Source organism: Lathamus discolor, chromosome 3 (assembly GCF_037157495.1).
Source record: "Lathamus discolor isolate bLatDis1 chromosome 3, bLatDis1.hap1, whole genome shotgun sequence".
Lineage (NCBI taxonomy): Eukaryota > Metazoa > Chordata > Aves > Psittaciformes > Psittacidae > Lathamus > Lathamus discolor.
Genome location: NC_088886.1, coordinates 136,085,961 through 136,099,043, shown reverse-complemented (window position 1 = coordinate 136,099,043; position 13,083 = coordinate 136,085,961). Strand labels below are relative to the sequence as shown.

At 39.7% G+C, this 13,083-nt stretch overlaps 1 protein-coding gene across 1 annotated transcript in view; it reads left to right on the top strand.

Moving 5' to 3' along the window:
• The window catches only part of LOC136011282 (gamma-aminobutyric acid receptor subunit pi-like), a 51,469-nt gene that overhangs the window by 14,372 nt on the left and 24,014 nt on the right, over positions 1 to 13,083 (top strand). The window contains exon 4 of the mRNA XM_065672918.1: positions 11,847 to 11,914. Within this exon, the coding sequence (XP_065528990.1) occupies positions 11,847 to 11,914 (68 nt within the window). The remainder of the gene's footprint in view (positions 1 to 11,846; positions 11,915 to 13,083) is intronic.

Below are 13,083 nucleotides of genomic sequence, written 5' to 3'. Positions count from 1 at the left end.
GAAATACTGAGAAGTTACGAGGTAGGGTGAAGATATCTGCCTGGAGTAACTGCAGAACTCTGAAAAAGAAAATACTCTGCATGCTGAAAAGATGCTCAGCACCACGTCTGTCAGAAAATTAACTTGCACAGTGAATGCTAGACAATGGTTCTTAAGTTAAATATTCATAATCATTAGAGGTTTCAAATGACTTTGATATACCTTCATGTCCTTCTTAATGATTGGCTAAAGTGTTTCTCAGACCATACTGTTACCTCTTCCCATCCAAACACCTGGTGAGAGTATCAGCCTATTCAATAAGGGCGCTCCACATCATGTGCAATTTCTGCATCCATTTAATAAAAATAATAAGATAAATCTGTATTTTAGGTTTAGGAGAAAGGGAAACCTATTCAATCTGTTTGGTATGATTATGTTTGTCTCAGCTGTTGATAAAAACCGCTATAAAGTATTTACATAGTCGAAGATTTTCCACAAAATAGAAGTAATGCTAATAAACTAACACTTTTGCATTGGAGATGATGCATAAAGGAAAATAATTATATGCTCAGTGGCCATTAATATATTTCGTTCATTGCTTAAGGCTAGTACTAGCGATACTTTGGCACTGCCATGATGGATGTGCTTTGCTGGACACAAACAGAACTTAATTGCAAAATCCTATGATAATATTCAAACCAGCAGTAAAGCACTTTTGAGTTACAAAACTCCCTTTCCTAATATGAGTTTATTTTTTTTTCCTCAGTTGTAATAAAGCAGCAGAACTATAGCTCATTTTCTGCCTGTGAATGTTTTTCGGAGGGATGCTAAGGACTTTCTGCATTTGCTTACAAATCCCGGAGGAGCTAGCTCAAGTGCAGATCTGCTGTATGCAGAGACAGTCTAGCATTTCCAGCATATGCCACTGCTGCTGCATATGCTCGCTACAGCTCTGGCGTACAAACACTGTGTGTCAGGATCTATATTAGCCCTACTGCTGAAGGAATGGGATAAGAATCTGAAAAATGCATTTTATTGATGCTGTCAGGGTTGGTAATTCTGTGAGAAATTACTTTTTAAAGGAATAATTTAGGTTAGGATGATCTAGGAAGTGTTTATTCTAACTATTCTACGATTCTATGATTTCTGGACCTGTAGCTTTTGGCAAGATCATTTGGGATCATTTTCCATGTAAGAGAGACGTGTATGTTTGGGGTGGGGAGTGGTGTCTTTGCAGCCCTGACCCCTCTCTGTTGCTGACAAGGTGGGCTGCAGCTTGGGTGAGATGTAGGTCCAGGAGGAGCTATTCCTCTCCTCAGAAGCAGAGCTAGTAAATCACCTGAATCTTCACTTTAACAGATCAGTTTATTATACTGATCTCTGTGACCACAGCTATCCTAGCTTTGTTCTATTTAATAATTTCCTTATTTCTATGGATATTATCTGCCTGCAGCTGGTGTACCTAGTATCTGTTCTTTGTGAGAAAGATTTCAGTATAACTGGCTTTACTCAGAATTACATCAATGGCTACAGTTATTTAGTAATTTATACCTCTTATGTGCCTTTTTATTTTTGCCATCCTTTTTCCCTGAAAATCCTTACTTTCTTTGATATGATATAGCTCTGTGTCAACCTATCAGTGCTGATTTACTCTGAGAAGGAAACTTGTAAACTTGTTTTTCTAGTAACGAGCAGAGAAAAGGATGTCTGTGCATATTAACCCCAAGATCTATGTTTGCTGTCTAAAGTGCTTGAAAGGATTTGCATAAAATGGGAACCTAGAATGTGTATGTTGATACATGGAACTAGCTAAAAATAACTAAAAAGTCAGCCACCCTTTTAAGTAATTTGGTTCCCCCTTTTTTTTGTGCCAAAATTCTTTTGCTTTTGAAAGTATGCATATTTGTTTATTTGCGTGGTCAGTTAGATATGCACTCATAAATATCTGTAAAGAAATTTGTCATAAAACTAGTTGGTATTATTTGCTGGCATCTAAAATGCTTTGAGCTTAATGTTAGCTAGTCATAATGGAGCACTGAAATGTGATTTATATCAAGTGTGAGCGGGCCAGAGGTTAGCTTGAATGTAGAATAACATAATTAAAAGTCATCTCAAAGTTATTTGTCCTTGAAATTTTTCTTCAGGCAGGAAACGTGTATTTTTGAAGGATGCTTGCTGCCAAGATACAGTCATACTCTTAAAGAAATCAGTGACACTGAACTCCTTAGTATTTAGCAAAATGTTGGGTTTTGTTAGTCCTGAAAAGAAAGCATTAAGTATAAACAAATGATCATAAAATAGGGTTCCCTTTTTCCTAAAGCCAGGAGGAACACAAATATTTACCAGTCAAGGAAATCTTACGGCATCTCATAAGTTTAGTTTAATAAGCCCTCCATTTGCTTATTTGTTCATGCTTGGTCCTTGTGCTGGGACTGGCAGATAACTGGCAATTACCTAAGAGGATACAACTCAACTAGTGTCATTAATGAGGACGTTATGAGATATTTTTCCTTTGAATCCAGTAGCTGTATAACAGCACAAAAAATGGCTTCTCCCCTTATATTGATGGAAACTAATAGATTTCTAGATTTTAAACCTGGATTAATCTTGCCTTATGTCATCCCCTACCCTCAGGCCACCCCTCCAGACCCTTGTTGCTTAAAGGCTGCCATTTACGCCCAATACAGAATGCCATTCCCATCTCTAGGCACCTAAAATAGGTGCTTAAAATTTGATCAGTTGAAAGCAGTCTTAGTATATCAAAGGTTTGCAGACAAGTAAAATATACTGAGCATTTTATGTTTGGTGGGTGGCACATACCAGTTACCAAATCGTGGTGTTACTTTTACACAAGGTTTAGTACAGAGAAATCCCAGCTGAAATGGTTACTTGCCTCTGCCCTCATCCAAATATTACTATTAAGAATGTTCTTTTTCCTTAACTATAGCATTTTTATATTCCTCTTTTGCTTGTTGAACCAGCTGAGTATTTATAAACTGAACAGATAAAACTGGGCAGTTCCATTAATGAATTAAAAAAATTACCAATTTTAGAATGATTTTAACCATTATTTATACTGGAATATGAAATACTTCTGTAGTAGTGTTACTAGATAGTACCCCTAATCGTAATAATATCCATCTTAGACTTTTAGGTAGATGTGAAAGTCTTCTAAAGAAAAGCTGAGATAAGGGATTTAAAAATGCATAGTATTTTTCCCTTAAATGTGCTACATAACCCTGAAACTTTATCTCAGTAATACGAGCTGATTTCAACACCAAGTTTTCAGCTGAAACTGTGTAGGCCAATTTTGTAATGCTAGGTGCTGTGCCAAACCTCTCTGAATTAATGAGCAATTCCTGCTGACTTCAGTGAGCCTTGGATCAGGCACATGGAGGTGTTAGATGCATTAAATCTTGTAAATAATTTTATACAAATAGATTTTGTTCTGTGATTGAATGTGATAATTTAAGTGTTCTCATTAAAAAGTGAGAGACTAGGAAAAGGTCACAGCTAAGTATATTTGAATATGGAAGCTGCTTTCAAGTGGTATAGAAAAGTGTCATGCTCGAATCAGTTATTCTAAACTATATTTAAAAGTTTATTTTCCTTAGCCTTGTAATGAGTAATACATTTCATGGTCTTAAGGTTTTAATTCAAGAAAGCAAATTAAATTTGAGTCCAACCTTCTATGTAAGACCAGTCATAGTTTTTTTTTTTTTTCCCCAAATGTTGTTTATACTAAGTTTTATGAGTTTAATTAGATGAAGGCATTTTAGTCCTCAGAATTTTACAATATACCCCCAAAAGAGACCAGGAGATGTCAGAATATTAGCTGTGTCTAAGACCCTTTGATTTAGTGAGACAACCTCACAGAGTATGTGAAGCACCAAATGACCATAATCTAAAGGCTATTTTATGTACCAATTAGCCTTCAGAGAAAGGCAAAAATCCCAGAATGTGTCCAACCAGTTGTATATTTGGGAAAAATATCTTTTGAATCCCTACTGAATCCTTAAAATTGTGATTTAATAAATCAGTGATGGTGCAAAACTATAAACTTCAGCATACAGATGTTAATGTGTATTTTCCTTCCTGTCCCATGGAGATAAGAGACACTATGAGACAATCACTGTCACCAAACCCAGCTTCCTGCATCTAGGTTTGTGTTTGTTTGTTGGTTTTTTTTTTCTCCCCTGCCCCTAAATGCTGAGTTCTAGAGACTCTAAATGATGAACAGTGATTAAATTCAGTTAGACAAAGATCAGTTTATGTGAAGTTCTATGTTGCCTATGGCTTCCATAAACTGGGATCTTGCTTTGCTTAGTCAAAGAATGTGTACAACTTACGTACTGGATAGTGCTTCTGTGCACTTACTGACACTGGGCAAGTCACCTCTCCATCTTCTCCTTGAGGAGCTGAGGAAATGCTGTTTCTTAATTTCCATGTTACAAGCTTTGTTTACTAAGCTTCCAGAGGTTTTTGTCTTCTCTCTCTGGAATATTTCTCTCAATTGAACTCTCTCTGCTGTTTGCACATTTTTTTAAATTCAAATGTGGAAAACAAATCATGTCACAGTAATCTCGTAACAGTCTTGCCAGTACAGTCTAGATTGCAAGATAACTTAATTCTGTGTATTGCTCCCCATTGCAATAGTGCTTCTGCCAAAGCATAATGCGGAAAGATCATGTTGAAATGATTATCTGTGACAACCTCTAAATCCTTCTCAAAGGTGCTGCTTGCCAGGATAGTTTCCTATCCTGTACATATTGCCTGCATTATTTGTCCCCACATTAATTGCTGGCATTTGGCTGTATTAAAGTGGGGCTTTTATGACAAATGATTTAACAAGCTGTTATTACATTCCCTACCAATTTTTGTCTTATTCACCAACTGTACCAATGAAACTACATCACTGACTAAAGATCACTGATGTGAACAAGTAAGATTGAAGCTGATTCCTGCTAGAAATTGATCTATCTTCTGATGTCTTTGCATCAAACATTACAGTTGAGATCTGTCAGAAGGCCTGTCTTAATCTGTCCAGTCTCTTCATTTAACATGTACATGTACATGTAGAAAGACTACAGAGCCCTGGGAGAGGTGGTTAGGTGCTCCGGTGCTCAGAAAGTCTTTTTGTCAATTCTCCAGGACACAGGGGAGGACAAAGAAAAAGCCAGGAGGATTGGCCAGGTTAATAAATGGTTAAAAGGGTGGTGTCATAGTCAGGGGTTTGGGTGTCTTGAACGTAGGACTGAAGTTAGTAGGCCAGGTCTACTGGGGGCTGGTGGAGCTGCTCTGGTAAAGAAGGGGAAGAACAGTTTTGGTAGGAGGCTTGCCAGACTGGTCAAGGAGGCTTTAAACTAGATGTGTTGGGGGAGGGGGGCATCATTCCATCCCAACACACCCAGTCAGTTGCCAGAACCTATAATAAATGCTTGGAGCAATGTACATACATTCCGGCTGCTCCGGCCAACGAGTCAGCTTCAATTGCAGCTCGTCTCAGATGCCTCTATACAAACACCCGTAGCATGGGGAACAAACAAGAGGAATTAGAGATGTGTGCACATCTACAGGGGTATGATATAATAGGCATCACAGAAACATGGTGGGATGGCTCCTATGACTGGAGTGTTGGAATAGAAGGTTACGGGCTCTTTAGAAAAGACAGGCCTGGCAGGCGGGGAAGGGGAGTTGCCCTTTATGTTAGGGATAGGCTGGAGAGTATGGAACTCTGTCTGGGGACAGGTGAGCAGTTTACAGAGAGTTTGTGGGTCAGGGTTAAAGGGAAAACAGCCGTGGGAGACATTACTGTGGGGATCTGTTACAGACCGCCTGATCAAGGAGAACCTGTGGATGAAGCACTCTACAGACAGATAGGAAAAGCCTCATGCTCACAGGCCCTTGCTCTCAGGGTGGACTTCAACCACCCTGACATCTGTTGGAATGACGGTATGGCCTGGCACAAGCAATCCAGGAGGTTCCTTGATTGTGTGGAAGACAACTTCCTTCTGCAAGTAATAGAGGAGCTGACAAGGAGAGGTGCCATGCTTGACCTTGTGCTCACCAACAGGGAAGGGCTTGTTGAGAATGTGGTGCTCCAGGGCAGCCTTGGATGCAGCGATCACGAGATGGTTGAATTTGAGATCCCCAGGAGAGTGAGAAGAGCGTGCAGCAAGCTCACTGCCCTGGACTTCAGAAGAGCAGACTTTGGCCTCTTCAGGAGCCTGCTTAGTAAGGTTCCATGGGATATAGCCCTGGAGGGAAGGGGGGCCCAAGACTCTTGGTTGATATTCAAGGATCACCTGCTACAAGCTCAGGAGTGCTGCATCCCAACTAGAAGGAAGTGCGGCAGAAGGGCCAGGAGACCTCCTTGGATGGATAAGGAGCTGCTGAGGAAAATTCAAAGGAAAAAAGAGGCTTATAAAAAATGGAAGCAAGGGCAGGCGGCCTGGGTAGAGTACAGGGATGTTGTCCAGGAAGCTAGGGACCAGGTTAGGAAGGCTAAGGCCCAGTTAGAATTAAACCTAGCCAGGGAGGTTAAGGATAACAGGAAGGGATTCTACAGGTACGTAGCAAACAAAAAACAGACTAGGGACAATATAGGCCCCCTGAGGAAGCTTTCGGGAGAACTGGCTACACAGGATTTGGAGAAGGCTGAGGTTCTGAATAACTTCTTTGCCTCGGTCTTCACTGGCAAAGGCTCTGACTGAACCACCCAGGTCTTAGAAGGTAGACGCAGGGACTGTGAGAATGAAGACTTTGGGCCCACTGTAGGAGAGGATCTGTTCGAGACCGTCTTAAAAATCTGAATGTGCACAAGTCCATGGGACCTGATGGAATCCATCCGTGGGTCCTGAAGGAGCTGGCGAATGAAGTTGCTAAGCCACTGGCAATCATATTTGAAAAATCATGGCAGTCAGGTGAAGTTCCTGACGACTGGAAAAAGGGAAATATAACCCCCATTTTCAAGAAGGGGAAAATGGAAGACCCGCGGAATTACAGACCAGTCAGTCTCACCTCTGTGCCTGGTAAAATCTTGGAGCACATTCTCCTGGAAGGCATGCTAAGGCACATGAAAAACAACAAGGTGTTTGGTGACAGCCAGCATGGCTTCACTAAGGGGAAATCCTGCCTGACCAATTTAGTGGCCTTCTATGATGTGGCTACAGAATTGATGGACAAGGGTAAAGCAGTTGATGTCATCTACCTGGACTTGTGCAAAGCGTTTGACACTGTCCCACACAACATCCTTCTCTTGAAATTGGAGAGACATCAATTTGATGGATGGACCACTCGGTGGATAAAGAACTGGCTGGATGGCCGCATGCAAAGAGTTGTGGTCAATGGCTCGATGTCCGGTTGGAGATCGGTAATGAGTGGTGTCCCTCAGGGATCGGTGTTGGGGCCGGTCTTGTTTAACATCTTCATTGCTGACATGGACAGTGGGATTGAGTGCGCCCTCAGCAAGTTTGCCGATGACACCAAGCTGTGTGGTCCGGTTGATATGCTGGAGGGAAGGGATGCCATCCAGAGGGACCTTGACAGGCTTGTGACATGGGCTGATGCCAACCTTATGAATTTCAACCATGGCAAGTGCAAGGTCCTACACCTGGGTGGGAGCAATCCCAGGCACAACTACAGATTGGGCAAAGAAGAGATTCAGAGCAGCCCTGCGGAGAAGGACTTGGGGGTGCTGGTCAATGAGAAAATGAACATGAGCTGGCAGTGTGCGCTCGCAGCCCAGAAAGCCAACCATATCCTGGGCTGCATCAAAAGGAGCGTGACCAGCAGGTCAAAAGAGGTGATCCTGCCCTTCTGCTCTTGTGAGACCTCACCTGGAGTATTGTGTGCAGTTCTGGTGTCCTCAACATAAAAAGGACATGGAACTGCTGGAACAAGTCCAGAGGAGGGCCACAAGGATGATCAGGGGACTGGAGCACCTCCCGTATGAAGACAGGCTGAGGAAGTTGGGGCTGTTCAGCCTGGAGAAGAGAAGGCTGCGTGGAGACCTCATAGCAGCCTTCCAGTACCTGAAGGGGGCCTATAGGGATGCTGGGGAGGGACTCTTCGTCAGGGACTGTAGTGACAGGACAAGGGGTAACGGGTTAAAACTTAAACAGGGGAAGTTTAGATTGGATGTAAGGAGGAAATTCTTTCCTGTTAGGGTGGTGAGACACTGGAATGGGTTGCCCAGGGAGGTTGTGAGTGCTCCATCCCTGGCGGTGTTCAAGGCCAGGTTGGATGAAGCCTTGTGTGGGATGGTTTAGTGTGAGGTGTCCCTGCCCATGGCAGGGAGGTTGGAACTAGATGATCTTGAGGTCCTTTCCAACCCTAACTATTCTACGATTCTATGATTCTACTTGTCAAGAAAGATGTCTTGTGGTGGGACTTTAAATGCACCAAAAAAATCCAAGCTTAATTTATCACTTCATCTAAAATTCTCATAATGCTCTAAACCAAAGCAAATCTGTCATTGAGGCAGAAAGAAACCCAGTTTTTAGTGAAACTACAATAAATTATTCTGGTTATACTTTTTCTTCTAATTCTCTGTTAGAGTTGCGTAGTATTTTATCCAATATTGTGCAAGGGTAAGGTTTTTTTCCAAAAAGCCATCCCTTTTCAAATATTTCCAGATATCAAAATCATCTTAAGTTTTCTTAAACTAAATGAAAGCGCTATTGCTAATAGCTCAGCACTGGCAGTTCATAGTTGTGCAGACTGATTTAAGTAATTGGTCTTCAAAGTTACAAATATCTACGTGACACAGTGGTGATTTACTTTTTTGGTGCAAAGATTAACAGACTGTGATCATTGCAGTGAACCAAACTTAATTTTTAGGTGCGCTGTCTGCCACTCTTCTGGCTAATTTCCAATATATTACTATGAATATCTGTAAAGTGCATGAAGTAACCAGCTTTGTACATAAATTTCAGTAAAAGTTAAAGTATATGTTGATTGAGTTATGCACCCATTGCTGTAACAAGGCACACCCTTTGGTGGATATTTGCCATGTTTTGAAGATTCTCTTAACTTAATGCAGGACAGACTAACTTCAGTTTTCTTCTGAAGATCGGTCAATTTCTTCTGAAGCTGCCATTATACATAAAATTCCTGCCAAACATATGGAAATGTAGGAATCGACTGCCTCAGCTGGTCTACTGCCCTGTTTCTGACACTGTCAACAGACCTTTCAGAGGAAGTTCAGGGAAAACCCTGGTGAATAATTGTGGGGAGACTCATTCTGTTATTAATAATCTGCTTATTTAGTAAGGAACCATAAACTGTGTTTAGCCTCACACACACAAAAAAATAGCATTTAACTATTAATAGTTTTCTGATTTAATTAACTGTTAAAGCAAAGCTATTCTCAACAGCTTGTATTGTGTTATTAAAGAACCCTTCCATGATTTCCACACCCCTGCACAATTCCTCTCTGGCATGTTGCTGTATCTGAGGGGTTGTAATTTGCTGCTGAGTTTTCCTGAGTGCTTGGCTCGACAGGCTGGCTGCACAGCACAAGCTCTTGGGTTATAAAGACTGTCACAGTTAGCAGAACTGGGTGGTTTTGTCGTGACTACAATACCACTCTTTAGCACTTGAACTGCAAGGCAGGTCTGTGCTAGGACAATCAGTCCAAGCCTGAAGTACCTTTGAACCTAAGGTAGATGTCTTTTGGTAGTTGGGAGTCAGCTACACTACATTTCAGTTGTGGTACTCAATAATATTTTGAAAAATACCATGACAGGAAAGAAGGAAGAAAGTGATGCACAAAGTCCTGTGTCTGTGATTCCAGAAAAATTAAGCATACTTTAATTTCAGTAATCATTCTGCAAAGTCAGCTTTTCCTCTCAGATGTGTAACAATAGCACTAATTATACTAAATGTTGCTAATGAGCATTTTCCCTAATTTGTATCACTTTGACTAGGCAAGGATTAAGTGTTCCTATCAATAAAATATGATATAATAGGAAAGAGTCTGATTATTCCCAGCCAGAATTCCCACATCGCCAGCTGAACACTGCACTGTCAACTCCCAAGGATGGTCCATTATTAAGTATATGTCTTGCATGATGAGGTTCCCCCCAGATTCTTGTGTGACTGTTGGTAATGAGATACTCTCATACAGTGATACGTGGGAATCTGCAGGAAGGCTTGTGAAAACCCCCCAGACAACAAAACCCCCAGAAAATGGGTTATAAATCACACTTATTTTTAAATTTAAGAATTTTTGAGCATCTGATGTGTGTTTTGAGGCTGGCAGTATTTCACTTGTAGTAATGATACAGTACAATGGTAAGCACAAGTATCAATTCTGCTGGTGTTGCATGCTAGAAAGTTGGGCGGAGTTTCCTAGAAGCTCAAGTTTATAACCTTTGAGGAACAAATATAAATGTATTCTTGGGATATCAAAACCTGAAAAAAGTGGAAAGAAACAGAACAATCTGTCAATGGTCTGAGAACTTTTAAGTCGTACAATCTTGTTCTTAAGTTAACTTTCAAAGCCTTCTTCCCATAGATGAACAATTTTTTCCAGTTCCAATGTACAGTTTATAGTATATAATAAACACATTGATTACCATCAGGGAATGCTGCAAGCCCACAGCCCTGCTTTAGGCTGGAGTTTTATAGTTGAAGTTTCAACTGAGTCCAGAACAAAGCATTTATAGATTCTTTCAGAAGTGCCAGATGTTCAACAGCGCTGACACATGCATTACAAATGGAAATTATTTTGGAAAAAATAAACATACCAGTACACTTACATCACTTAGAATGACACATTTTTTGTTAGTGCAAGTCAGTGGGGTAAAGCTGGACCCTGTCTTCCCCTAGATGCCATTTGGGGACATCTATACCTAATGCACTGCAAGGAGCCAAGAGAGGGTTCCAGCAGCACGCCTGCGATATACTGGCACCATCACCTACCTAGATCTTATTTAAAGTATCTCATTTCTCAGTTCTGCATTCTCTACTTCTCAATTACTTGGAAAGATGCACTTATTTAATATGAATTTCCTTGTACATGTACTTGGTTAATTATTCTGCACATATTCAACCAGGAATAATGTCATGTTCCCATGAAAGCTCTGCATGATTTCTGCTTTTTAAAATACACAGCTGATGATCTTCCTTCTGACACTGTAAAATGTATTCACAAGGAAACAAGAATCTGAACATACTAACATTACAATGACAACTACTTAGGTAAGGTATTTAATCACAGTGAATAAACCTTCAGCTGATCTTAAAAGGAGAATAAAATGACTAATTTCCCTTTATAAATGCAAGTATTTAAATCACAAGTTAATTGCTAGTGGTCAAAAGCAGGACGTTAAAATGCAGTGACACAGTATAGGCAATATATTCTTAAACAGCCAGTAAATGAAGTCACTCAGCCATCCCATCTGGATGTTAACCATGTGACATTCCCAGGTGCAACCCCTTAGTTCACTAACATCTGAGGCAGCAGATGTTGCAGCTGGAAGGGTTCTTTCCACTGTTCTGCCTCTCGGAGCAGAAGGGTGTGATGTTCCTTGGGGACTGTACCTTCCACACCTTGTTGTGCAGTGTTTTCTCCAGCATCTTGTTTCTGGAAAAAAAAGTAAATCATATAAACCGGGAAATATTTAGGAAATAAAGTATGTTTATTAAAGCCAAGATACTGTTAGTCTAGAAGTATTGTATTTTGGTTATGAAATTATTAAAAACCTGTCATAGTCTTAAGTTTGAGGATTATTTCCTTTAAAAGTTTTCCTTTGAACATTTAGAGAAAATGGATCATGTTGTGGGAGGTTTTCTAACCAGTTCTCCTGAACACTGAGTATTAAAAAACCTTGTGCTAGATTCTGACTTTCTCTTTTTTGCAGATGGTCCAGTGTCAGTTGGAATGAGTCTGGATATCGCAAGCATTGATACGATATCAGAAATAAATATGGTATTGTAGCCTTTGCAATCTGTTTTGTTTTGCTTGTTGATGTGTTTACAGCTGCTGACAATGTGACTTTGAGTTGCCTTGTGCAGTCAATGTGTGTCAGGAGATGGGATTTTATTTTTCACTACAGATAGTGGTTATAGCACTAAAATAAGTAGAGAAATGCAGTGTAAATCACAGCTGTCATACAAACAGAATTTTGCTACTGAGTATTAATGTCATGAAAAGAATATCGAACAGTCTTTATTTTCCAGATGGAATGTCTAAAGTTTTATGCATTTCAGACAGTTAAATATATATTCATGTGACTTTGAAGCCACTCCCTTTCCTTGTGATTAAACACAGCTGAACAAGTATTGTTTTTCTCTTACTTTTACTGTCTCACATGAATTTATTCCAGCTGTGTTTCATTAAATTTGTGTAATTTATTTTTGAACAAACTATGAAATGGAGTTTTCTAATTAAAGATACTCTCCATTGGCACATAGAAATAAAAGGTGAAAATAATTAATCATTTAGTCAATATTAGAAAATATTTGTGTGCTTTTGTGTCTATAGAAGTGTGTGCATATATAAATATTAAAAAAATATTAAAAATTAAATATATAAAAAATTTGTGTTTATATATACATAGAAGTATCTCACCATTTCATTACTCAGGTTTCCACAGAAATTGAACATTAGAATCCCTCTGTACTTAGTAAGTGTTAGATAGCATTTAAAAAGGGGAAAGTAAGGTCAGTACCTAAGATGAACTTATCATCCTGATAAAAGCACACCAGAAAATCAAAATTTCATTGAAGAAGTGCTAAGAAATAGCATGATTTTACTATAAGACTAAAAAGCATATCTGAATTAAAGGTGAATTGGGCTGAGAGCTATATTCAAGGTCTTGGTAAATTTGGTACAGTTTCCCTTGAGATGCTGAAAGGATAAATTGTGCTAAAAGATTATTCACTGCTTATTCCACTAACTTCTTTTGTCCTTTTGTCTATCTGAATTTATACAACTTCCTCCAAAGTTTTCTTAAAAAATGCGCTATTTAGTAGTTTATGTGAACAAAATGATGTTTGCAGCCACTTATATAAATCATTCTAAGATTTAACGATTTACAGAGACAGATTATCTGCTTACAAAACTCTGATGACTTCACTTGATTTATAGGCATGGGC